This window comes from Macaca thibetana, chromosome 8 (assembly GCF_024542745.1).
Source record: "Macaca thibetana thibetana isolate TM-01 chromosome 8, ASM2454274v1, whole genome shotgun sequence".
Lineage (NCBI taxonomy): Eukaryota > Metazoa > Chordata > Mammalia > Primates > Cercopithecidae > Macaca > Macaca thibetana.
The window spans coordinates 15,049,937-15,077,797 of NC_065585.1; the positions used below are offsets into that span (position 1 = coordinate 15,049,937).

General features: G+C 45.7%; 1 protein-coding gene and 1 pseudogene across 5 annotated transcripts in view; both read left to right on the plus strand.

Annotated features, from left to right (window-relative positions):
• Nucleotides 1-26,909, plus strand: part of ASAP1 (ArfGAP with SH3 domain, ankyrin repeat and PH domain 1) — a 395,931-nt gene extending 369,022 nt beyond the window's left edge. For 4 of the 5 annotated variants that reach the window (XM_050801573.1, XM_050801576.1, XM_050801574.1 and 1 more), the window contains 4 exons: nucleotides 3,072-3,130; nucleotides 17,783-18,273; nucleotides 20,885-21,007; nucleotides 24,213-26,909. In XM_050801573.1, coding sequence (XP_050657530.1) covers nucleotides 3,072-3,130; nucleotides 17,783-18,273; nucleotides 20,885-21,007; nucleotides 24,213-24,287 — 748 coding nt within the window. In that variant the 3' untranslated portion in view covers nucleotides 24,288-26,909. The remainder of the gene's footprint in view (nucleotides 1-3,071; nucleotides 3,131-17,782; nucleotides 18,274-20,884; nucleotides 21,008-24,212) is intronic. The other variant, XM_050801575.1, reaches the window with a different exon arrangement.
• On the plus strand, nucleotides 9,306-9,418 carry LOC126961887 (uncharacterized; annotated as a pseudogene).
• Nucleotides 26,910-27,861: the final 952 nt, after the last annotated feature.

The following is a 27,861-nucleotide window of genomic DNA, read 5'->3' on the forward strand; positions in this document are numbered from 1 at the left end:
TCCTCCTGCTTCAGCCTGCCAAAGTGCTAGAATTTCAAATGCAAGCCACCATATCCATGCTTTTAATACCACTATCTTATGTGCTGTTTATAACCCTGTGAGATAGGCCCAATTACTACTGTCGTCAGTTTTGCAGGTAAGGAGAGCGAGGCCCAGAGTGGTTAGGTGGTAGGCGCAGATGTCAAAGCCAGCTCTCTGGCCTGCTTGTTCTCCTGACTCCACATTCCATGCCCCTTCCTTGCCCTTGTTCCCCGCCTTTCATTCCTCACTCACCTTCCTTCAGTCCTAATTTGGGGACCCTGTAGAACTAAAGTTCTGGTGTTCTTTTTCCAGAATGAGGAGAATATCTGACACTCCAAAAGCATTCATAAAAGATTTTTAAAGGCCGGACACAGTGGCTCACCTGTAATCCCAGCACTTCGGGAGGCCAAGGTGGGAGGACTGCTTGAGCCCAGGAGTTTGAGACCAGCCTGGGCAACATAGCAAGACCTTGTCTCCTAAAAATAAAAAAAAAATCAGCCGGGCATGGTAGTACATGCCTGTAGTCTCAGCTATACGGGAGGCTGAGGCAAGAGGACCACCTGAGCCCGGGAAATTGAGGCTAGAGTGAGTCATGATCGCACCTCTGCACTCCAGCCGGGGCGAGAGCAAGACCCTGTCTCAAAAAAAAAGTTTTGGCTGGGCACAGTGGCTCCCGCCTATAATCCCAGCACTTTTGAGAGGCCAAAGCAGGTGGATCACTTGAGGTCAGGGGTTTGAGACCAGCCTGGCCAACATGATGAAACCCCATCTCTACGAAAAATACAAACATTAGCTGGGCATGGTGGGGTGCGCCTGTAGTCCCAGCTACTCAGGAGGCTAAGGCAGGAGAATTGCTTGAACCTGGGAAGTGGAGATTGTAGTGAACCGAGATCACACCACTGCACTCCAGCCTAGGTGACAGCGAGACTTCGTCTCAAAAAAAAAAAAAAAAAATAGTTTTTAAACAAAATCAAGCTGATTGTGAACTAGAGCCTTTGGCAACTCATTAAGTTTGTTTGTCTGTGTTTGAGATGGAGTCTCTTTCACCCAGGCTGGAGTGCAGTGGTGCGATCTCGGCTCACTGCAACCTCTGTCTCCCAGGTTCAAGCAATTCTCCTGCCTCAGCCTCCCATTAGCTGGGACTACAGGGCACACCACGATGCCTGGCTAACTTTCTGTTTTTAGTAGAGACAGAGTTTCACCGTGTTGGCCAGGCTGGTCTTGAACTCCTGACCTCAGATGATTGGCCTGCCTCAGCCTCCCAAAGTGCTGGGATTACAGGCGTGAGCCACCGCGTCCAGCCAACTCATGAAGGTTTCAGTACCCTTTCTCACTGCACACAGCACCACCAACAGAAGGGTCCTGTGTTCATTTCTGATAGGAACAAGCCCAGGTTCCGCAACATTGCACAGGAGCTTGTGCAAAAGAAGCGTCTGAGCCTCTAGACTTTGGCCTCGGTAGTGTGGGCAGGAACAGTCATCGCCCACACACCGGTAATGGGCAGCTGGGCTTGCCTAGGAAGATGCTGAGGCATAGCACAAGAAAAATGCACCCCAAAAATGTCAGAAGCAAAGCCCTCTCATGTTTACTGTTTCTTGTTTAGTGGTGGCTTTATCTCAGCAATATCCCCCAGTTGCCCAGAGGCAGGAGAATTTCAAGTGAGCTGAGGGAAGAGCAGTGAAGACTAAGGGTGTCCAAGAGCCAGGACAGAAAGGAACACACACTTTTCATCTTCTTTCTTTGACTACTTTTTGTTTCGTCGGTTGGTTTGGCTTTTTCTTTTCTTTTAAATGCAGTTAGCTGAGGCACAAGAATCACTTGAACCCGGGAGGCGGAGGTTGCAGTGAGCCGAGATCGCGCCTCTGCACTCCAGCCTGGTGACAAAGCAAGACTCCGTCTCAAAAAAAAAAAAAAAGAAGAAGAAGAAGAAGCAGCAACCAACTCTTAGGACATCAGGGCACAGAAATGGAGAGATGAGATAATAAAGAGGTTCTTGGCAGATGGGGCTCAGGCACTTGGCTGCTGCTGCTTCTCAGGCATGCAGGCCTCCTGGTGTCCTCTGAGAATCGCCAGAACCTCTTGTTAAAGAAAAATAGTGGCTTCCACCTAATGCAGACCACTGACGGTACTGGGGTTTCAGTTGCAGAGATTAACGTTTGATGATTCAGACAACGTGGTGTGGACCTGTATTCCGGGGACTTGGGTCTTTGTCACCCTCATTTACCTGTCCCCCAAAAGGAGGGCAAGGCCTAGGAGAGCCTGGAGGCCCAAGAACCAACCTCTTTGCTATAGTGGAAGAAGTGAGGGCTCTGGAGGCCAAGGGAGCTAGGGCCGAATTTCCACTTCTACCTCTGACCCATGCGGGACCTTCTGCCAGCCACCGACACCCCCATTCCCTTCCATTTCCTTGTCTAGAAACACAGAGCTGCTTTGTGGGATAGGTGGGAAGAGTTACTTCTGTGCACTACATTGGGGTCACCACTTAGTATGTGCCAGGTGCCTTCATAAATGCTTTGAGGTGGAGGAGTTGGGCTTTATCATTAGGTGGGACTTTTTTTCATCCTTTTACTGTGCCTCCTCAGCCAGGCAAACCGAAATATGGAAAATAGACCACAATCTTTTGTTAAAGACATTTTGAGGCTGGACACAGTGGCTCATGCCTGTAATCCCAGCACTTTGGAAGGCTAAGGTGGGTGGATCACGAGGTCAGGAGTACAAGACCAGCTTGGCCAAGATGGTGAAACCCCATTCCTACTAAAAATACAAAAATTAGCCGGACTTGGTGATGGGCGCCTGTAGTCCCAGCTGCTCAGGAGGCTGAGGAAGAATTGCTTGAACCCGGGAGGCAGAGACTGCAGTGAGCCAAGATCGCACCACTGCACTCCAGCCTAGGCGACAGAAGGAGACTCCATCTCAAAAAAAAAAAAGAAATTTTGAAAGGATTCTTTAGATGATTATGTAAATGCCTTTGATTTGATTTCCTTGAATAATATTTCACTATTGATATTCTAGCACTTTTAGATACTAAATGATTCTTATTTGTTAATTAGCACCAGTTCCGCAAAGACTGCCCTTGGCCCAAGAGTTCTTCCTAAACTACCTCAGAAAGGTAAGATCTATCATTTTCACATTTACATGTAATTAAAGTGTCACTACCTGCTCCAAGGGGCCCAAGGTTTTTATCTCCCTTGTTCATTGATCCATCCCGAATGCCTAGAGCAGCACCTGGCATGTAGTGGATGCCTAGTAAATAAACATTAAATGACGAAAGGTATTTATAAACTCAAATTTGGTGATTAGCAAAGCACCATACTTTTCCAGAATACATAATACTTTTGTAGACATCACATTATTATAATCCCCAGATACCATTCTTTCTCCCCTTATAAACATAATCAGAGAGACCTCGGAACCAATAGCACCTCTACCACTTAGTAGCTGTGTGGCCTTGGGCAGGTGATGTAGTAGCTTCACTAAACCTGAGATTCCTCGTCTGTAAAATGGGGGAAATAATACTTACTTTGTGAGGTTTTGTAAGGACAAAATGAAGTCATATTTCAGAAAGTCCCTAGCAAGTGGGTGGCAAAGGAATCCTTCCCTGGGATGGCATCTGTCATGCAGAGTAGAGATACCCATGCTCTGCAAAGTACAAGAAAGCAGTGTCTATAAATACTGTTTGTTTGCCAAGCTAAGACACTCAGCTCTTTGACCGAGTCTTCTTTCATGCTGACAAGCTTTTCATTTGTAAAACCAAAATTTCAGTCTTATTACAACACAAGTGATAGTTCTGCCTTTTTTGTTACCATACCTTACCTTAGAGCTGCAAAATACCTTTAGGGGCATCTAGATCATTCCATCCTTATATAAGCCTGCAAGGCCAGCAGGGCCCACCTTGGATACAGACGGAAGCTCAGAGGAGCTCAGGGCCTGCTCCTTGGATTTTCAGTGCCAGCAGCAAGACTTGTGACCCCAGTCTAGTGCTGCGTTGCCTAGTTTGAACAGAAGTCAAACTGGGGGTTAGTATCGGGAAGCTGAAATTCACCACTCTCTAGAGTTCTTCAGTGAAGTAACACACTTTGAAGAGCACTGACTGGTCAGGCCAGGCTCCTGTGTAGTAAGATGAGGGGACTCCCAAATGACTGCTGATTCACCCTCCATAGAACAGATACAAGACTTCCCCTGGGTTTGCTGAATCTTTATCTAGGATTGGTTTTTGTTGTCTTTTATTTTTAAATTCTGCCCAAGGGGCTGTTTTGATCTCAAAGGAGTTTGAAACAAGTTTCTCAGGCATGTAACCCCATTTACAATGTGCGCAGACTCTATCCCAGATCACTCACATATCACCCCTTGCCTCTCCAGCCTGATTCCTCTAGCAGCAGACCCCAGCACTTCTCAGTGCCCATAGGACTTTACCACAACTGCCTTCAGCTCTTTGCTGCGCCCATCCCCTCTGTGCCCTCCCTTCCCTCGAAGCATGGCGTCAGCCCATCACCAAAGTCACTCCCTGATGTGCTCCCTCAGCTCCTGCCCCTCCTGTGCTGGGTTCTGCCACTCAACTGACTTCTGAGAGGCACAGTCAGGATGGTGGTTTGGCTGTCTCTATGACTGCCGACCTCACATGGTCATCTGGGGCTGCCCAGCAGTCCCAGCACCGTGACCTTTCAGCCCACTCCCCCACACTGTCTCTCCTCTCCTTAGGAGCACCTTGTTTCTGTTCCTCATTGAGTCAGCACAGGAGTCCACCCCTACCACCACCTGCCTGGTATGGTGGCCGTGGTCCTAAGGTAGACCTTGTACCCTCCCACCCGCTCAGGGACAGACTCCAGCAGGTGTCCCTCCCTCTTTTGCACTGCTGTTTCCTTCCATCTGACCTGCCCTATCAGGGCAGGTCTGCTGTCAATACCCATCAAGACCTGTGTCCCTCCCACCACCACCCCCTTGCTCTACTCCCATTCTTTTTCTGTCTTTTGCGCTCTCGTGCTCGCTCGCTCTCTCTCGTGCGCGCGCGCTCTCTCTCTCTCTCTCTCTCTGTCTCTGTGTGTGTGTGTGTGTGTGTGTGTGTGTATGTGTGTTTACTATTTGGAATTTCCCATAATAAACATACACAGAAATACAAAAAAAGACATAGAATAGTATCCTACAGCCTCCTCTACTACACCCACATACTTATCACCCATTCCAGCACTTAACAGTTTATACCTGATCTTGTTTCATTTAGTTCCATACCCAGCTACTCTCAGTAATTCTGTAGCAAATCCCAGCCAATTTCATACATATGCAATTCTATTGCATCAAAAAATTTCATCATGTCTAAAAAATCAAAAATTTCTTAATATCATCAAACACCCAGTGTAACATATCCAGCTGTCTCACAATTGCCCTTTTTAAAAAAAAAAAAAAATTGTTTATTTGAATAAGGATTAAAATAAAGTCCACACAGTAGAGTTGATTGATTTGTCTGTAAGTGTCTTAGGCTAAAGTTTCCCCTTCATCTCTCTCTTTTTATTTGTTGAAGAAACTGTGTTGTTCTTCCTATAGATTTCTCCAGTCTGGATTCCATCCCCTCATGTTTGTTCATCTAACATGTTCCCCTGTCTGTCATATTTCCTATTAATTGGAAGTTGATTCCAGAAACCTGATCAGATAGATTGAGGCTTTGGCAAAACCACTTCATAGGTGGTAGTGTGTTCTATCACGAGGTGTACACCATCGCATTGTCTCTGTGTGTGAAGTTCACAGCTGTTAATGCTCAGAGCCAAGATTCATCCGTCCGTCCTCTCTTCCTATCCCTCTGCAAGCTGATGGGCCAGCGGTTAATCTTCAGCCCTGTCTTCCTTGGCCGTCTGCAGCTCATGGCACCGTCACTGCTTCTCTCCTGCCTGGAACACTATGCACTTGTGTTCTGGACACCACCTGTCCACTCTCGCTGCACTGTCAGTTCCTTCCCGACCCCCTTAGCTGCTTTCTCATATCCTCCACCTCTGCGTGTTGGGCACCACAGGCCGTGCTCATGAACTGCTTCTGCTCTGCATCTTCCCTTACTCCTTAACTCATCCAAACAGTCCCACAGTTTTACACCCATCTGGAAAGCTCCACATTTCTATCTCCTGCCAAAGTATTCATCCATAATCTGAATTCACCAACAACAGCCTATTTCACACTGCCACTTGATGCCTGTGGGGGAAAATTCTCTGTGTTTTTCCTCTGCTCTCACATCACAACAATCATCAACACAGAAGACTTCTGTGACAAACGTGTGGGGATTTTTCCCCATGCACCAAGCGGCAGACACCAGCTGGGTGTCCTGTAATTTAGTTCCGACACTGTCTACCTGGAGATAGTGCCAGTCCCACCGGGTGAGACCTCAGTCCCCAAAACTGCCCCCCCGCCACACACACATACCAGTTGCAAGTCCAGGCCTTCAGAACTTCTAACTGACTGGCTACAAGTTGGGGTTTGGATTCATTTAATTTGCTGGAGCAGCTCACAGAACTCAAGGAAATGCATTTACCGGTTTATCATAAAGGATATTGCAAAGGATACAGATAAAGAAATGTGTAGAGCAAGGTATGGGGGAAGGGGTGCTGTATTAGTCTGTTTTCACACTGCTGATAAAGACATACCTGAGACGGGGTAATTTATAAAGAAAAAGGTTTAATGGACTCACAGTTCCATGTGGCAGGGGAGGCCTCACAATAATGGCAGAAGGCGAAAGGCACGTCTTACATGTCAGCAGGCAAGAGAAAAATGAGAGCCAAGCAAAAGGGGAAACCCCTTATAAAACCATCAGATCTTGTGAGACTTACTACCATGAGAACAGTGTGGGGGAAACCGCCCCCATGATTCAATTATCTCCCACCAGGTCCCTCCCACAACATGTGGGAATTATGGGAACTACAATTCAAGGTGAAATTTGGGTGGGGACACAGCCAAGCCATATCAGGTGCAGAGCTTCCAAGCCCTTTCTGGAAACTCCAGGAGCCTCCACATGGTCAGCTCTCCAGAAGCTCACTGAACCCTGTCCTCTTGGCTTTTTATGAAAGCTTCATGATGTCAGCATTCCTTCCCCCAGGGTATAGGGTAGAATCCTCTCATGGAAGGTGCTTAAGACCCACAATAGGATTAGAGTCCTGCCTTGGGATAGGTAGTAAGAGGGCAAGAGAAGGTCAGAGGCTGGCCCCTGAGGCCTGACATACCCAACATTGTAACAGAAGTCTATAACAAGGGTTATAAGCCAGGAACCGTGGACGAAAACTAATACATTTAACACCACAGCCTACTCCCTGGTTTTCTACTGTGGATCCTTTACATCAAAAAACATATATATACACAGTCATTAGTAATCAGTCCTGTCTATCATAGTGTATGAATACCTCCCAGGATGATGAGGACACTCAGGTTTGCAGGCTTCCTCTCAATATTGTCAGGTTCCACAAGCAGGAGTGGCCTGGGTAAATACACAGCTTCACCCTCTCAGGCATCTGGAATCATTGAGCTAAAGGCAATGTCATCTCTTGCCCTGAGACTCTTTTGAGTTGTTTTGAATTTTCCTCAATTACCCATTTATTTGTTTACACTCAGCTACTATTTCTCCTTCTCTCCATTAATCTCCAAACTTTTTTGAAGGGACATTAGAATCACCATGTGCTGGTCTAGATTATAGGCAGCAATACAAGTCTGGCAAGTAGCTTCTCAGTCCACTCCCAGATAGGGTGAGGCTACATAGATGTAGAAATAATGAGCTATTTTTACCACCTGCCATATTCATTGTTAGCCCCAGTTTTGCTAGAAGGGGTGAAGGCACATCTCACCCCCATCATGCCCTCAGGAATTTTGACATAAGGTTTAAAAAGATGGTTACAGTTTTTTACTTAGCATTCCTGCTAAAAATGTTTTGAAGTGTTGGGCGCAGTGGCTCATACCTGTAATCTAAGCTCTGTGGCAAGATGGGAGGATGGATTTAAGTCGGGAGTTAGAGACCAGCCTAGGCAATACAGTGAGACCCCCTAGCTAAAACACAAAAATCATCTTTGCTGTCCCAGCAACTCCCATCCTAGGATCACTGCATCAGGTAAGGGAGAAGAAATACGTTTTTTTCTTAGATGATTTGGGAAAACTGCTCCAGAGTATCTCTTCCTTGCCTTCCTCAGGTAGCATGATCCTCTATAAACCATTTCCATTTTATTGTGCAACTCTTCTAGGCTCTGCCACCCCCATTAGAATGTTCTCGGACATCACCTGAGACAGCATGGGTATTTCAGATGTCATAGGGGTAACTTCAAGTAACATTTCATAGCAAGGTCCCTTAAGTGAACATTCTCTATTCCAAAGTCCCAGTAGTTGTTGCTGAGAGGTGCTCAAACACTTTTGCCATAAGCCCCAGGAACTGCTCCACAGGGGTTATCAAGTGGAGAGTTTGTCCCTGCCAGCACTCTAGCTTCTACTCTGCACTCTGCGGACTTGGGCGTGTCCAATTAATATTGCTTGGAGAGCAGATTTACATGCCTTCTGGTTTATAGTACCAGGTAGGGGAAACATTCTCCGGTGTGATACTATGTTCATTACCATGATACAATCAGATAAAAGAGATGCAGTCGGCCTGGCGCAGTGGCTCACGCTTGTAATCCCAGCACTTTGGGAGGCCGCGGTGGGCGGATCACAAGGTCAGGAGATCAAGACCATCCTGGCTAATACCATGAAACCCCATTTCTACTAAAAATACAAAAAAAGTAGCTGGGCGAGGTGGCGGGCGCCTGTAGTCCCAGCAACTCAGGAGGCTGAGGCAGGAGAATGGCCTGAACCTGGGAGGCGGAGCTTGCAGTGAGCTGAGATCGCGCCACTGCACTCCAGCCTGGGTGACAGAGCGAGACTCCGTCTCAAAAAAACTAAAAGAGATACAGTCACTTCACATAAAGTGTGTTCAAATATACCAACTTTCATCATCCTATCAACCCTTACATTTTTTATATTCTAGTTTCAGGAACTTCTTTACCCCCAGACCATTTTACTCTGTTTTGTGCAAAAAGCTTTGGGTCTTCTGCCAAGGGTTGAGCCAAAGGACCCTGGACCTTTTGTCAGTCTTTATTTTGATTAGTCTGCCCCACTTTTGCCCCAGGCAATTTCAGATCATACGTTTCATTGTAATCTCTACCTTGCAACTTTTAAAATTCCTTCAAACTGTGAGAAATACAGTAAACTGGGTTGGGGCCCTTTAATGTTGGGAGAGCAGAGGGGCTCCCTTTGGTCCACCCACCGTACGATGATGTTGTATTAGGACCTTGGTTTTGCTCACTTCGGCAGCACATATACTAAAATTGGAACCATACACAGAAGATCAGCATGGCCACTGCTCATGGATGACACGTTATTTTTTTAACAACAGCAAAAAAAGACCTTTGTTTTGGTAAGCGTGGTGTCTCACGCCTGTAATCCCAGCACTTTGGGAAGCCAAGGCGAGTGGATTGTTTGAGCTCAGGAGTTTGAGACCAGCCTGGACAGCATGGAAGAACCCTGTTTCTACATAAAATACACAAAATCACCCAGGCATGGTGGCACATACCTGTAGTCCCAGCTACTCAGGAGGCCGAAGTGGGAGGATTGCATGAGCCTGGGAGGCAAGAGATTGCAGTGAGCCGAGATCACGCCACTGCACTCCAGCCTGGGTGACAGAGCAAGACCCTGCCTCAAAACACGAAGACCTTTGTTTTAACTCTATCAACTTCCATTTTATTCATTCCGTTTCTTAACCATCTAAAGAGATCCACCCTGCTGGGATGCGTCCCATGACTCTCCCCTTTTTCTTCTTCGTTTTATCCTATCAGTGTTTTCTTTTTTCACCTTATTTGTTAATAACCATTTTAAAATTTCCACCTTCCTGGGAGGAGTCCTTTGGCTCTCACTTTTGCCTTTACCTGTTCTCTTGTTAATTAATCTAATATTTTTATTAGCATCTATAAGACCCATGAAGGGAAGCTGAGACAGCAAATTTGATAAGGCTTCTCGAACTGTTCATTTCTGTAGGAGTAATATCACATGGGGTGCCCATGTAGAAGGGCCCTCTTAACCACACATTTACCATGACTTGGGGAACAGGCATGTTCAGTGTGTGAATAGTCCTGTCATCATAAAGCCAGTCCCACATGCATACAGAGCATGTCAGCTACCACATCTGGGGTGTCCCACTTGGCATTTGTAGGTAGAGCTGGACAGTCCCCCTTCTCAGGGTGAACAGACCTTACAGTGGCTTTTATCTATTCCACCAGGCTGGCAGTTACCACAGGAATAGCCTCCTGTGTGTCTGGATCTTATATACCCATATGCAGTTGTTCAGTAGTGAGCTGTGGGTCCCATCAATCCAAAATGTACTTATACTCTGTAGTGTTTAAAACCAAAGATACTGCCCCTAAATTAGTCACTCTTATAATCCATTTTAGTAAAGGTTCCTCAGGAAGCTGATGATACTGATCTACAGAATGAAGCAGTTCCTTCACACTCTACCCTCTAGTTTCCATAGTTACTTAGTTTTGCCCGTTCTTCACGTTGACTACCTTCTTGGTAACCACAGGTCTCAGAGGTACTTTCTGTTGTCCCTGCATGGTTTTCACCTTTGTGGGTAACTTAAAGGCTAGTGGACTGAGCTCAGGCAGACCCACATCTGAGCTTAGTCCAGCCTCAAGTCCTGACCCAGCACCCTCTTTTATTTTAGCCATTATGGACAACAATAACCAAGGTATTAAATATTTCACTTTTTTCTTAGCTTGCATCTCTTTATGCATCCAGTGCACCAACTCCTAGGGAGTTGGATCCATCTCTGAATTCCACTGGTAACTTTTACCTTTAGTAACTTATCTCAACACAGCTGTGGCTTCATACCCCGAGTGACCACATGGCCACATAGGAATCCAAAGATTCCTGATCCCCCACCCTTTTATCCTTTCTCTTCTCAAACCACATGTTTCTGTGAGTCAGAGCTGTTCCAACAAATCCTGCTTCACTGATACCAAATGTGTGCTCCCAGCACACTGATTTTTATGTCACTATCAATATAAACCTTGATCAGATGCTTAGAAAGATATTTGGGTATAAAGGACAAAATGTAATGGTAGCATACACAACATGCCATAGTGTGCTATGTACACTCTTACCACCCTTTTGTGTATGAAAAGCTCTTAAGCAGAATAGGGGAAAACATTGGGTTCTTAATGAGATTAAAGCAGTGGGGCTGGGCACAGTGACTCACACCTGTAATCCAAGCACTTTGGGAGGCCCAAGCTGGAGGATCACCTGAGTCCAGAATTTTGAGACCAGCCTGGGCAACAGAGTGAGATGAGACCTTGCCTCTACAGAAATTTGAAAAATTAGCAGAGTGTGGTGGTATGCACCTGTGGTCCCAGCTACATGGGAAGCTGAGGCAGGAGGATCTCTTGAACCCAAGAGGTCGAGGTAGTAGTGAGCCATGTTTGCACCATTGCACTCCAGCCTGGGTGACAGAGTGAGACACTGTCAATCAATCAATAAAACAGTGGGCATCACATAGTGGATCTGAGTTCCTTTAGGGAATGGTCCCAACCTGACACAAGGAAAGCTGTAGGAGGCCTTGTGGCAGACTCACACTAAACTACATGTAGGTGTGACCACCACTCATCTAACTCTAGTATGGGGCACCCAACATTTCTGGATGCAAAACATGTATCCTAACTGTACTCAGGACTTTAGTACGCACTGCAGCAACATGCATGTTGCGTTAACACTAACCCACCAGACAGAAAAGGGCCTTATAGGAGATAGGTGCAGGTCTGGGTATCCTGGAATAAGCTGAGTTTGCTTTCAATGAGGAGCAGAATTCAGAAGAAAATGCAGATTAGAGGGAGTTCTCTTCCAGGAGGAAGGCAAAAGGATAGGAGTCAGCCTGGAAAGATAAGGAGGTTTTGGCAGAGTGAGCCAGGCCGACTAAATAAACAGTGCTGAAGAGAATGCTAAGATGCAGCTTTGGGAAAGGGCCTGTACCCAGACCCAACAGGTCTTCACAATTTTAACACAAATAGAGGCTGAAGTGGCCATGGGGCAGTGACCCTCAGTCTTGGCTGCTGAGGCTCAGGGGCACACCTGTGGGACTCTTACGGCCTTCTGAATTTATGGAAGTTATCTGAGGGCACTTGCAGTTTACATCAATGTACTATGACTGCCCGTGCCTTTAGATTAGGGCAAAGTAAAACATGTTCTGCAGTGTCGTTGGTAGGTATAGGAACTATTCTAAACACCCATCGAATGAATGAAAGAAAGGAAAGGAAGGAAGGAAGCCAGGTATTGTGGCTCCAGCCTTTAATCCTAGCACTTTGGGAGGCTGAAGTGGGAGGATCACTTGAGCCCAGGAGTTCAAGACCTGCCTGGGCAATGAAGTGAGACCCTGTCTCTATTTAATTAGTAAAATTAACACCACCCATGTCCTGCCTGCAGGAGACAGGTGGGCTATGCTGTAACTAATAGCACCCAGTGGAAACTAGTCTTAGTACAATCCTGTGAGATGAGACATAGTGATTGGCTCTGCCTCTAATTAACTTTGAATCCAGAAATGACTGAGTCATGGCCATTGTTAACAACACCTGTCCTTAATATTTGTTATATGGCCAAGGGGAGATTTTATTGGGAAGGCAAAGGAAATACCTCTGTCATTCTTACTAATCTGTAATGAAGCTAAATTGTACCATGATTGTACCACAATATGGTGTAATACTGGGGGCGTTGGTAAGGTTCAGCTTCCTCGTGTAAATAAGCCTTATGATAATACTGATACGATCAGATGTATTGGGAGGTTGAGTTGAAGCCCCCTCAGGATGGAATGCCTGTGGAAAATGGCCCAAGAAGGAACTGGATCTAGCTAACCATCAGCTGATCTCTGTGCGAAACAGCTCTGCACAAGTTTATCCTAATGTCCAATAGCAGTAGAACAAGGCGGGAAAGAACAATGAGGACCAAGGCAGGAAAGAACAGTGAGGTTAGTACACAATTATGAAAGTGTTTGTATGACTTCATAGGACAAATTAGTTATTTCTTTAAATCCATCCCTACCCACACTGACTTCTCCAGATTTTAGGTGGCAGCATTTTTGTAACTGTTTTATAAATGCTACAACAAATGTTCTGATAGACACATTTGTTTTGGTATAAGGGATCTGTGGTTGAAAACCAAGGAGCAGCCTATGGTGTTTTTTATATATATATATATTTGGAGCTGTAGGTATATATGTATTGGTATTCATCCACAGTTCCTAGTTCATAATGTCCACATCCCTTGTTACAGTCTTTTGTTGTGATGCTGGATGTGTTAGGCCTCAGGAAACAGAAACTCTCCTGCCCTCCTTTATGTGCCCAAGGCAGGACTGTAATCTTTTCCCATCTTGCCGACTGTGGGTTTGAGATCCTTCCCTAAGAGAGTCCTACCCTATACCCTGGGGGAAGGAATGCTGACGTCATGAAGCTACCATTAAAAACCCTAGAAGACTGGGTTCAGGGAGCTTCTAGAAAGCTAAACCCGTGGAGGCCAACAGGAAAGTGAAGAAGAACTCGTCCGCGTGCTGGGAGGGCGGCACACCCCCAAATCCACAGGTTCAGAAGCTCCTGTGCTCAAGACCCTTCCAGACCTCACCCTGTGTATCTGTTCATCCGGCTGTTTATTCTTTAAAATATCCTTCTTAGGGCCAGGAGCTGTGGCCCTGAGAAGGCTCACACCTGTAATCCCAGCACTTAGGGAGGCCAAGGTGGGTGGATCACTTGAGCCCAGGAGTTGGAGACCAGCCGGGTAACATAATGAGACCTTGTGTCTACAGATTATAATAAAAAACAGAAATAGCTGGGCATGGTGACACGGGCCTGTAGTCCTAGCTGCTTGGGAGGCTGAGGTGGGAGGATAGCTTGAGCCTGGGAGACCAAGGCTGCAGTGAACCATGATTCTCACACACACACACACACTTCTTAGTAAACTGATAAACTTAGGTAAGTGTTTCTCTGAGTTCTGTGAGCCACTCTAGCAAATCAGTCGAACCCCAGTTGAAGCCAACTGGTCAGAAATTCCAGAGGCCTGGGCTTGCGACTGGGCAGGAAGGTGGGAACATTCTGGGGAACTGAGCCTCAAGCTATGGGATCTAATGCTGTCTCCAGGTAGATGGTGTCAGAATTGGATTAGAGGACACCTGGCTGGTGTCCACTGCTTAGTGGTGGGGTGAGACCCCCACACATTTGGTCACAGAAGTTTTCTTCTGTGTTGATGATCGTTGTGGTGTGAGAGTGGAGGAAAAAGCACGATTAGAGGAGCGAGCTTTTCCCCACACAATGTCTCACAGGCTTCTCGACTTAAAACTGGAATACGGACTCTGACTCCACTCCAGACTGTTTCTCCCTCAGTGTCCCCGTCTGTTAAAGGCAGTGTCATTCTTCCAGATGTTCAGGCCTTAAAGCCTGACAGAGGTGCTTAATTAACTCTTTTTCTCTCACACACCACATCCTGTGCTTGCACAAATACTGTTTATTCCCCCTTCCACATCTATTTAAAACCCAGTCACTTCTCACCATCTCCACCGTTGTCACCCAGGATCAAATGAGTATCATCTCTTGTCTGGACAGTTGGAGCCTCCTACCCTGTCTGCCTGGAACCTTCAAACCTGGTCCTGCAGTCTGTTCTCAGCAGAATACTGGAGCCTTCCACATTCAATCACGTCACTCCTCTGTCCTGAGCCATCCGGTGGTTCTTCTCCCAACCCCCACCAGATATCAACATGGCTGATGTCCAGACCTCCTGCACATTTTTGACCTATTCTTGCAGTATCAGAGTGGCCTTCCCTGACCACACCCTCCTTGGTGGTCACTCTCTTCCTCCACACCCAGCCAGCACTCTGTTCTCCCTTCCCCTGCTTACCTGCCCTCACCCTCTGGTAACTGCATGTTTACTTGTCACCCTCTCGCAGAGTGTGAGCTCCCAGCAGGCAGGGGCCTAGTCCTTTCCATCTGCTGTGTCCCAAGTGCCTGAAATGGTGCTGGGCACAGCATATGCCCAGCAAATAGGGGTTGAATGGTAACCCTTTTCCTGTAAGTCTGAACTATCGTTGGGCTAGGAATCAACCATCCCTTACTCACTTTGTGACTTGGGAGGCTCCACGGCCTCCCTCGGTATCTTGGAAGATGGAGATGATGGTGATATCCACATCACGGGGCTGTTAAGAAGGTGAAGCTGCGTCATGCAGCACATCTCAAGGCCAGTCTCCTCTCCTTCCCTGCCCTGTGGTCCCATCTCTCTCCTGCCCAGAGTTGTATCACCTGGGCCAGTGTGCATTGAGGCCCTGACCAGCCTTGCCTCTTCCCTTCAAGGGTCTCAGACTGGTGCCAGCAGTCACATTGTCACACCAAAGCCAGGAGTGTGGAGAGAGGATGTGGGACAGGGTCTAGATACCTGAAGCTGGGGACAGCATGGCCATGCACATCTCTACTAAAAAATTAAAAATTAGCTGAAGTGTGGTGGCACATACCTGTGGTCCTAGCTACTCAGGAGGCTGAGACACGAATATCACTTGGAGACTGGGAGGTCAAGGTTGCAGTGAGCCCTGATTGCACCACTGCACTTCAGCCTCAGTAACAGAGGAAGACCCTGTCTCAATAGAACTAAAAAGAAAAATAAAAACTACCTGAAGTCTTACCACCCAAGATAACTGATGAATTAGTGTATATCTTTGGTCTTTTTTTCTCTGCTCTTTTTTAAAGTTTCTGTTTAATATTTTTGACATAATAAAAACATTTTTCATGCTATTAATTACACAACAGTATAATCTTTATTGGCTACATATCATTGTCGTTTGTTGGTTTGCTTTTTAAGACAGTCTCACTCTGTCACCCAGGCTGGAGTGCAATGGCACCGTCATAGTTCACTGCAGCCTTGGACTCCTGGGCTCAAGCGGTCCTCCAGTCTTAGTCTCCCGAGTAGCTAGGACTACAGGCATGTACCACCACACCTGACTAATTTTTATTTATTGTCCATACAATCCTCTGCATTCAGACGGGTGGCATTTTTTTCGTTATAAGCAGTACCGTGCCAAACACTGGAGCACAGACATCTGTGTATGACTTTGATCACTGCTTTAGGATAAATTCCTAGAGTTGGTGCTGCAGGTGAAGAGGCTGGGATATTTTGAAGATTTTCCATGCCTGGCACTTACAGTTTCTCTTGCCCCATCAGTGTGACTCACAGCCAAGGCCTTTCTAGCCCCACCACCGCAGGGATTCCACCTAGCTTTTTCCCTCTTGACTGCCTGGCTCAGATTGTTTCTTAGCCAATTTCAGGCTTCCAAGAGAAGAATGCGATTGATGTAAATTTACTATTAGAGCCAAACCACCTCAGCTGAAGTTTAGGAACCAGCCCGTGAGCAGGGTGCCCCTTGATTTTGATTTTTTTAGAGATACAACTAGACAGGTCATGGGCAGAAACAGCCCCAGTACAGCCTGTGACATTTACAACATGAGGTTTATCTGTTTCTTCTCCTTCTTTAAGAATGTCTTTCTGAATGCATTATATTTTTAGGATCAAATTCCTAGTGTGAGTCACTCAGTGTGCCTTAGTCAGCTGTTTCCTCCCTGAGAGCATGCTATGTGCTTGGCCCCTATGCCAGGAGCCAAAGTTACAAAAATGAGTGAAACAGGAATGTAATACTGTAATAGGGCCTTAAAGAACCCTAACAGTGATGGTAGTGCTACTACATAATGCTTACAGCGTGCCAGGACCTGTCAGTAAATTCTTTGCATATATTAACCCATGTAATCTGCATGCCAACCCTTTGAAGTAGGGTTTTAAGAGATGAGTAAATTGCAGCACAGAGAGGTTGTGTAATTTGCCTAAATTCACACAGCTAGTAAGCGGTAGAACTAGAATTGGAGACATGTCCATAGTTTTCTAAGTACCAAGAGCTGTGCAAAGAGCTATGGGAATGGGTCAACAAATTGATACACTTCCTAAGCTGTGCATACTATGCAGCCATTAAACAGAACAAAAAAGAACTGATTTGGAACTCTACTAAACATATTAAGTGGGAGAAAAGCAAAGTTTCAGACAAAGTATGTATCCCTTGTATGGTTTTTAAAAGACATAGCACATGCATGTGTATCACCAAAATGTAACTGAAGTTAAGAGACAGGGGCACAGAGAGAGAGAAGAAGCCTTTTGTTGCTTCTCTTACATACTGCATGAATCATGTAAAATGGGGAGAAATCATAATAAATTATGATACAGCTGTAGAATGGAATAGAATGCACCATTCAAAATTATATGTGACTAGTAAATAATTTTTAGTAACATGACAAATACTGTTGCTAAAATGGTATTAGATAAAAGCAAGTAAAAGTTGTATCTATAGAAAATATATATGAAAATTAAAAGGAGCTATATAAAATAATTTTAAATGGCTACATTTAGGTGTTAGGCTTAAGAACTCTGTACTTTCCGATTCTCTGCAATCTGTTTCTGCGTGTTTTTTTTTAATTCTGGATAAATGTAGACATCTTGTTCTTACATGATTGAAGCCTGAAGTCTTGAATTGTAGCGCTTTCCAGGCTTTCAGACACTGTCTTTGTGAAGCGCCTGGGGGACCTGGCCCCTGAGTCCATCCATTTCAAGTGCTCACTGTAGGCCAGTTCCCTTCGTGATGATGGCGCCTCTTTTAGGTGACTGACAGGAAAGCAGCCCTTCCCACCAATGACCTCCCTGTTTTTGATTGCTTCCACAGTGGCACTAAGGAAAACAGATCATCTCTCCATAGACAAATCCAACATCCCGCCCGAAATCTTTCAGAAATCATCACAGTTGGCAGAGTTGCCACAAAAACCACCACCTGGAGACCTGCCCCCGAAGCCCACAGAACTGGCCCCCAGGCCCCAAGTTGGAGATTTGCCACCCAAGCCAGGAGAACTGCCCCCCAAACCACAGCTGGGGGACCTGCCACCCAAACCCCAGCTCTCAGACTTACCTCCCAAACCACAGATGAAGGACCTTCCCCCCAAACCACAACTGGGAGACCTGCTAGCAAAATCCCAGACTGGAGATGTCTCACCCAAGGCTCAGCAACCCTCTGAGGTCACACCGAAGTCACACCCATTGGATCTGTCCCCAAATGTGCAGTCCAGAGATGCCATCCAAAAGCAAGCATCTGAAGACTCCAATGACCTCACGCCTACTCTGCCAGAGACGCCTGTACCACTGCCCAGAAAAATCAATACGGTGGGTGGGACCAGTGTTCAGGCCCTTAGGAACCCTATGCCGCACTTTGCAAGTTGGTGGGAGGGCGAGTGCTCCAACTTACACAAGAAAAAGCGAGAGCTTGCTCACCTGACCCTTATGTGCTCTGGTTCAAGCATGATGGTGGATTGGAGCCTGTGGGTTACAAACTCAGGCTTTAGGCTCCAGCAGACGGCTTCAAGTCCTGGCTTCAGTGCCTAACATAGCTGTACAACCTTGGCAAGTTACTTTCTCTGAGCCTTACTTTCTTCACATACAAAAAGGAGCTAATATAACATCTGAGCTCACAGATGATGAAATACAGTGACAAATGAGTAGCACTTGGCTGGCACCTAGACCACTCAGCAAGTAGTCACTCTTATCTAGGAACCTTGAGGATGAAACTTTTCTTTTCCTGAGGGTCGTGAGAAAGCAATTTCCCTCTCAGATGTCTGGGTATTTTTTTTTTTTTTTTTTTTTTGAGAAGGGCTTGCTCTGTCTCCCAGGCTAGAGTGCAGTGGTGCGATCACAGCTCACTGCAGCCTCAATCTACTAGGCTCAGGTGATCCTCTTACCTCAACCTCCTGAGGAGCTGGGACCACAGGTGCGCATCACCACACCTGGCTTTTTTTAATATTTTTGATAGAGATGGGGTTTTGCCATGTCGCCCAGGCTGGTCTTGAACTCCTGGGCTCAAGCAATCCTCCCACCTTGGTCTCTCAAAGTGCTAAGATTACAGGCATGAGCCACTGCGCCTGGCTCCCTGAGTATCTGCTGAGTCAGACCTTCTCACTGCATCTTCCTAAAGGAATTGGAGATAGAGCTCTCGATATAATAGAATAGCATAGAATTTTGTAGAAATCTCATATTCTGTCATTTTCATGAAGTGTTTCCTACTGTATATCAATTTTATTTTAATATAAGTGATTTTATTCCTCACATTCTTTGTGGAGATGTGGTACTCCAGGAAGATGTCACATGCTTTTTATCTGGAACATAGCTGCCCTCCCACCAGGGCACCAGCTCCCCAGGAGGGGGAACACAGTCAACAGGGAAACCAAAAGTTCTCCCACTGCACATGGCAGTTCTACCCCCCTCACATTCTGTTATACACAGTACCCAGCACTTTGGGAAGAGGTAAGTGAATTGCTTGAGGCCAGGAGTTCAATGATCACACCACTACACTCCAACCTGGGTGACAGTACAAGACCCTGTCTCAAAAAAATTAAAATGAGGCTGGGTGCAGTGGCTCACTTCTGTAATTCCAGCACTTTGGGAGGCCAAAGTGGGAGGTTCCCTTGAGCCCAGGATTCATGAGCAGCCTGGGCAACATACGGAGAACCCATTTCTTTAAAAAATAAAAATTAATTAGCTGGGCATGGTGGCACATGCCTGCTATCCCAGCTACTTGGGAGGCTGAGGCGGGAAGATTGCTTGAGCCCTGGAGATCAAGGCTGCAGTGAGCATGATCATGCCACTGCACTCTAGCCTGGGCAACAGAGTGAAACCCCTTCTCAAAAAAAAAAAAGTTACAATAAAAGTATGTCATATCAATACTTAAATTAAGAAAAATAAAACCCATCTTCCTGTAGGTTGGAGGCTGCCGTGTCTGATGGTAGATACTTCTAGTATTCAAAAGGGAACTCTTCATGACTCTCAAGCACCACTTACGCAAAATTTTCATTTCATGCTACACACTATACAGTTTTATTATGTCATTTAATCTCCGCGTTATAAATTAACACACTACAGGCCTCTCAGTTGCTCACGCAGTCACTGCCACAGTTCTGCCAGGCTTCTCCAGCCCACTCGCACAGGCCCTGAAGGGAGCTTAGAAAGCAGCTGGAACTATCAGGGTGATTAAAGGAGAAACCAGGGGACAGAGAGGAAGAGTCACTCCACCCAAAACATTTAAACAGACAGCTTGCTTTTTTTAAAATTGCCAATTAGCCGGGTGCAAAACAAACAACCCATCGCTTAGAAGGTGACACCTCTATTTTCACTTTTCTGTTTGCAAAGAACTGGAAGTTCAACAAATAAATGCTCAAATCAAAACTGATCAAAAATTAAAACTGTTTTAGGAACTACATAGACTTCTCCTAGCCCCAGGCCGATCCTGCTGTGTTTAACCAGCATGTACTGACTTGCTCTTTTGCATGAGGGGACTGACAAATTTGTTTATGCTGCACATTCAGTATGTCGAAGCTGCACATTTTGCTTTACGTCATGTTTCCTAAAAACATTTTTAGACTCTGCTGTCATTCTGCAAGCTGATGTGGGTTGGGAGGGTACCGAGTGCTTGATGTTTTTTGGTGAAGCTGAATTTTGATCCCTACCCATAGTGTTTGCTTTCTGGTGAAAATAACTTGTTGATGCCCAGTCACCAATGCGGGGCCACACTGATGATGGGGGGAGAGGAAGGGCCTGTGGTTCCTTAAGAGCACACAGTATACCGGGCACCTGGCAGGCACTCTTCCCGCCCTTCAAGGGTGAGGAAATCAAGGCTCAGCGAGGTTAAGTTACTTGCCCAAGGTCAACCATTTTACAAAGAACCGCTGCTCTTTTTTTCCATTCAGGCCATTCTTTCAATTAAAACCCAGTTTCTTTCTTTAAGGGGAAAAATAAAGTGAGGCGGGTGAAGACCATTTATGACTGCCAGGCGGACAACGATGATGAGCTCACATTCATCGAGGGAGAAGTGATTATCGTCACAGGGGAAGAGGACCAGGAGTGGTGGGTACGTACGAATCCATCCACTTCATTGGTACATTCATACAGCATGCCTTGGCAGGCACCACATGGGAGCCTACAAACAGTGCAGTAAAAGAGGTCCCTTGAGCTGCATCACTCACCCAACAGCCATTGAATGCAGTATTCTCAATTGTATTTTCTGTGTCACACACTATTACATGCTAGAAAAACAGCCATGGAGCTGGCCGGGCACGGTGGCTCACACCTGTAACTCCAGCACTTTGGGAGGCCAAGGCAGATGGATCACGAGGTCAGGAGTTCGAGACCAGCCTGGCCAGCAGGTGAAACCCCGTCTCTACTAAAAATAAAAAAAATTCGCCAGGCATGATGGCGTGCGCCTGTAGTCCCAGCTACTCGGGAGGCCAAGGCAGGAGAATCGCTTGAACCCGGGAGGCAGAGGTTGCACTACACTACAGCCTGGGCAACAGAGTAAGACTTCGTCTGAAAAAAAAGAAAAACAGCCATGGGGCTTTGAAGACAGGTCAAGAGAATTCACATTTGTATGTGCTTTACCCACGGTATCATGTAACCTTGTAAATTGTAGGCATTTTCTGATTTTTCAGATAAAAAACTAAAGCAGAAAAAAGTTGAGCATGTTGCCTGTGCTCCCTCAACCAGTAAGCAGGCTAAGTCAAGATTCTGGATCGGCCCTGACCCCAGAGCCTATATGCTTTGCTCACCATTCCACACTGTCCCCAGGCTGGGAATCAGAAGGCCGGAGTTCCTGCTCAGGCTAAGCAGTTGACAAGTCCTCAGGCTCCATTCTTAATCCAGTCTGCAGTTCTTTCTTTGTCAAATAGGCCAAGACACCTTCTCCATGTAATGTTAGGAAAAGATTAAATGAAAATATCTATGAAAACTCCTTTTACATTAAAACCTGCAGCCCAGGCATCAGGAGGGAAAGACATCAGCATCCTCATAGGCCTTGCTGGGTACTCAGGCTATCAGTGACCTGTGAGGGCAGTCCGCACATCTGTTAATTTTCAGGTTTCCAGGGAGTAAGTCCCGATGGGAACTGCTAGTCCAAGGTACAGTGAACAAGCCCCCTCTTCTGCTTTCCTTGTTGATCATTTCCTGCCATCAGGCTGAAAATTCCCCTTCCTTGGCAGCCTGAGCCCCCTTCTGCCAAGAGGGATTCAGTTTTGTCTGCCAGGAAGGGACCTGAGGCTCGCCATTGAGCCAGCAGTACCTAAGAATGCCCAGAAATACATGTGTATATAATGTGTGCACACACCCATATGCATGGACACACATTCACCTTGACTTTTCTTCCTTCAGGCCTAAACAGTGACGTCAGATTTTTTTTTTTTTTTTTTTTTTTTTTTTTTTTTTTTTGAGACGGAGTCTCTCTCTGTCACCCAGGCTAGAGTGCAGTGGCTGGATCTCAGCTCACTGCAAGCTCCGCCTCCCGGGTTTATGCTATTCTCCTGCCTCAGCCTCCCGAGTAGCTGGGACTACAGGCGCCCGCCACCTCGCCCGGCTAGTTTTTTTTTTTTTGTATTTTTAGTAGAGATGGGGTTTCACCATGTTAGCCAGGATGGTCTCGATCTCCTGACCTCGTGATCCGCCCGTCTCGGCCTCCCAAAGTGCTGGGATTACAGGCTTGAGCCACCGCGCCCGGCCCAGATTCTTAATCACAGCTCTAAGGATTTTGTTTGGACTCAACTGGGGCAATTTTGCCCTCCAGGACATTTACAACATCTGGAAATATTGTCAGGACCAAGGAAGGGGGTTGCTACCAACACCTAGTAGATGGAAGCCAGGGATGCCACTAAACATCCTCCAGTACTCAAGGAGCCCCCACAAGCAAGGATGCCAGTAGCACCGTGGTTGAGAAACCCTGAACTAAAGGGATCAGCCTAGGGGGGCCCAGGGGGTGCCTTCAGCCTCTGTCAGCAGAGTGGGGCCTGCCCCTGGCATGAAGCCTGTCAGAGAGCCCATTTAGTCTCATGACGAGGAGGTGGGCTCTGAAGCCCCCCGCGTGAATCAGTTACAAGCTCTGTGGGCCTTGGATAAATAAAGCATGTCCCTACTGTAAGCCTCACTTTCCCTCTGAAAAATGGGACATGATTATTCATTTCTCACAAGGATGTTGAGGAACTCACTTTGTAATCTGTTAATATTATTAGAATCAGGCAGTGATCATGTTCTTTGCTAAGCAACTGATGACTACAGCAGAGATACCTGAGGGCAGTCGGAAGCTGTCATTGGTGTCCCTAGCATCATTCCTAGGGAACATTGTGTGTGCCACCATTACATGCCTCGCCAGACGTAAAGATGGTGCCACACACATCCTAACTGTGATGTGAAATTCACAAAGACCTCACACATGCACGATGCCAACTAAGACCACATGTGGTAGGTAGGCAGGCCTTCAGGAGAGCTGGGCGGGCCTGGTTGACTCTGTTCCACTCTTAAAACCACCTTCCTCCCTATCGATTTGGCATTGGAAGCCAATGTGCACGATTTTGTTTCTTCTGTTGAAGGCCCATTACGTGATTTTCTTTAGTGTAATCAATACTGATCTAATTGAAGTAATTAGAAAATTTTTACAGGTAACTGTGGCTTACAGGCCAATGCAGCAGACAATAAGATTGCCATTGGCCACCATCAGTCTCAAACTTTCACAGTATTCTTCCTCCACAGTAACCGGAAAACAAGTGATATTACATAGCGGCCTTTTCATATGCTTTTTTTTTTCTTTTTTAAATGTATCACACAAGCCTGGAAAGAAGGGATTTTTGTAGCTCCACTTTACAGAGAAGAGACTTAGCAAGGTGTGTCTGAGGTCACCCAGCTGTAAAGGCAGCCAGGCACCCTGGTTCAGAGCAAGGACTCTAGAGCCCCATGCCTGTGGGAGAGCATGTCACCTCTCTGGGCCACTGTCCCTTCATCTGTAAAATGAAGATTGTAAACTGTGTAAGAAATATCCACCTCTGGGGGTTGCTGTGTGGGTGCAGCAAGATCCACATAGAATGCTGAGCATATTGGAAGTTCTGTCGTTTGCTGTTTCCTTATGTAGTTTATGACCGTTAAGCTCTCTGTAGTTCACTGAAGGGTGGGAAGAAGGGTAAGCCTGGGATTCCACCCCCAGGTCTGTGGGCAGACTGGGCTGGGCTCTTACCCATTGGGCTTGTCATGGGGCCACTGCCTGCTGCCTCCATCCTGACCACTCTGTTTTCTCCCTGCAGATTGGCCACATCGAAGGACAGCCTGAAAGGAAGGGGGTCTTTCCAGTGTCCTTTGTTCATATCCTGTCTGACTAGCAAAAAGCAGAACCTTAAGATTGTCCACATCCTTCATGCAAGACTGCTGCCTCCATGTAACCCTGGGCACAGTGTGTATATAGCTGCTGTTACAGAGTAAGAAACTCATGGAAGGGCCACCTCAGGAGGGGGATATAGTGTGTGTTGTAAATATCCTGTGGTCTTCTGCCTTCGCCAGTATGAGGGTAGCCTCGGACCCGGCGCGCCTTACTGGTTTGCCAAAGCCATCCTTGGCATCTAGCACTTGCATCTCTCTATGCTGTTTTACAAGCAAACAAACAAAAATAGGAGTATAGGAACTGCTGACTTTGCAAATAGAAGTGGTCTCCAGCAACCGTTGAAAGGCATAGAATTGACTCTGTGTTCCTAACAATGCAGTATTCTCAATTGTGTTACTGAAAATGCAACATTAGCAAAGAGGTGGGTTCTGTTTTCCAGGTGAAACTTTTAGCTCCATGACAGACCAGCCTGTAGTTATCTGTGTACACAGTTTACAGCTACAAAAACCTACTTTGGTATTTATTACAGAAAAGTGCTCAGTTAAATGTAAGTATTATTCCTTCAGCAAAATATTCACTGACCCAAAATTCTTTGTGGCATTTTACAATGCACACAGCCTCATGCAAGTTTAGACAAGTGGATTTATACTGTCTTATGAGTGCCCGCCCCTGATATATTACCTCATTATGCAAAAATAACATATCTTTCATGACTGTTTTGACAAAAGTTTAAAACACATATGAAGTTCAACTTTCAGGAACCAAGGACTGCCAGAAAATATTAGCCTCTACATTATGCATGCATTTAGAAGCTTACCTGAAATCTGCCTTTTATAAAGGAATAGTATGGATAAGTGGAATTGTACATTTTTTAAACTTGATTGCCATTAAAGCAGAAATTATAAGGTTGCAACAATATTTGTTTCTAGTCATTGGCTTTCTCAAGAGTATGGATTGACATTGTGTTATGAATGCACATCCCTCAGATGTGTTGAAGCATCCATTGCATCCATTTTCTATTATTTCTTTAGTTTTGTTCTTGGACAAATTTAAACTTTTAAAAGATTCTTCAAGATGAATTTAAAAGTCAACCCTTCACACATTTTCCCTACTGTATGTAGAATCCAGGTGCTGAAACCAAGTGTTTCTTTTCCCATGCTCTTTGTTAAACCCCAATTATAGATAATTTTTCCAGTCTTAAGCTCTGTCCACCTTCAAGTCAATTCATAACCAAGTTTTTGAACGCTGCTATGAATTGCACTGTGAAAAGCACTCTTCCCTCTAAGTTTTCTTTTCATCCCAGCCATGTTTATCAGATCCTTAAGAACACTGTATTTCAGTCTTTTACATCAGTCTGAATTTTGGAAAAGAACGCAATAGTTGTACTCCACAGTCAGTGAAACTGTTCCCTGAGTCCGAGGCTCATGTGTCATTCTGGCACTACATTTGCTTAAATTGCTATTTTGGCAACAGCACAGAAAACTAATATTTTTAAGCAGAGAATCTTGGCAATGAGTGAGAGATGTTAATTTCACAGAAGCACAACTCCCAACCCAACCCTTAGGAAAAGCCGTCTTCCATCGTTACAGTGCTTAGTGAATATTAATTTAGTTCTGCTTAAGTGGTTGCTATACAAACTTTGAATAGCCACCTAATAAATAAACCTTGCATGACAAACCTGCAAAATATTTTATCAGCTGTTATTGGAAAGTGATTTTAAGCAATTGCTTCCTCAGTGTCAGGGCACATGTGAATTTCCACACCAAACTGAGAGCATGAGGAACCAGTTGACATGCTGGGGTGACTGGCAGCTTTAGCAGTCTCGGTACTGAAGCCACACCAGTGTCAGGATGGAAGTCAGAATCTGAGGTTGCTCAGTGTCCCAGTCATTCATTTACACATTTTAACTTGCATTAAAGAGCTCTTCATTTTTGTGGCCTAGACTCTTTTCACTGATCTCAAAATAAACTTTTTTTTTTAAAAGAAAAAAAACACACATACACAAAAGCTGCATGTTTAAAATTACATGGAGTTAGTGTCTATTCTTTTTCCCCTTTTGCAGCAACTTACACAGCATTTTTAATACATTTTTTTTCTAGTTTTTTTGTTCGGTTTTGTTTTCCATCAGGAATTTGAGTTCTCTCTAACCCAGCTTACTGTGGGACATATGGGACATAGGAAAACTCGGTAGATATACCTTTGGTGATCTTGTTGAGTTTAAGTCTGATCTTGATCTTAAACTCAGTAAGCCACTATCTGCAATTTTGTACATTATATAGTATTTTGAAGATATGGAACCTTATGAAAAAAAATAGCAAATTAGTTCTTTTTCCCCCAGAGGGGAAAGTTATGTTCTGCAAATAGTGTGTATCTTATTTTACTGTTGAACAGCAATTGCTATTTATTTTTTTATTGCCTAGAACTTCAACATGTTGTATAGGAATCCTGTAGTGCCACTAGTTAAATGCCGAATTTTCATCTGGATGTTATCATCAAACATCAGTACACTTGTCATTTCACATGTGTTTAATGTGACAGTTTTTCAGTACTGTATGTGTTAATTTCTACTTTTTTTAATATTTAAAATTGCTTTTAAATAAACATATTCTCAGTTGATCCCAAACTTCTGAAATCAGGCCATTTTGTGAGTTGTTCACTACCCTGCTGACAGGAGAGAATCAAGGCTTCCTCTGGCTGTGCTTTCGGGTGTATACATAACACAGCAAACACACGGCACTGTGTGTGTCACTCCAACCCTTGTCAGCAATCACTCTGGATACATAAAAGTTTGTGGTACTTGCCCCAGCTTACAAACTGTGGGCCTTCAGACCCTTTCTGTCCTCCACCTTCCGCCTTCCGCCTCCACCACGTCCACTTCTGTGCCTGTCCATGTGAACAGAGCAGGAAGAAGGTGGAGGGGCACGAGGCTTACATGTTGCCATGTGGACAGCACTTAGACTGAGCGCCATGTGTTTGCTTCTGTCACATAGCTGTCACGGCTAGTGCTGCCACGCAGTGGAGCAGACCTGGTCCAGCCACTCTGCCTGCATTAACCCCCTGAATCCTTTGCAAGCCAGGAGAAGCGTGAACCCCTCAGCTTTACAGAACTTACGAATGAGGCTCAGAGACATTCATTCACACACAAGAGATGTGTGGCTTGTAAATCACTAAGGCGGGAGTGCACACAGGTGGTTCTGGCGCCAAGGCCATACTCGGGATTCCCACTGCCCGGAAGACCCTCTCTGTTATGGAGAACCACTGCGGCATGGAGGACCCCGAAGTTCTGGTCTCGGCATTTCTTCTATCGTCTTTCGTGAAAGTTGGTAGACGTGGCTGGGCGTGGTGGCTCACGCCTGTGTTCCCAGCACTTTGGGAGGCCAAGACAGGTGGATCAGCTGAGGTTGGGAGTTCGAGACCAGCCTGGCCAACATAGCAAAACCCCATCGCTACTAAAAATACAAAAAGTTAGCTGGGTGTGGTGGCTCACACCTGTGATTCCCAGCTACTCGGGAGGTTGAGGTGGGAGAATTGCTTGAACCCGGGAGGCAGAGTTTGCAGTGAGTGCAGATCACGCC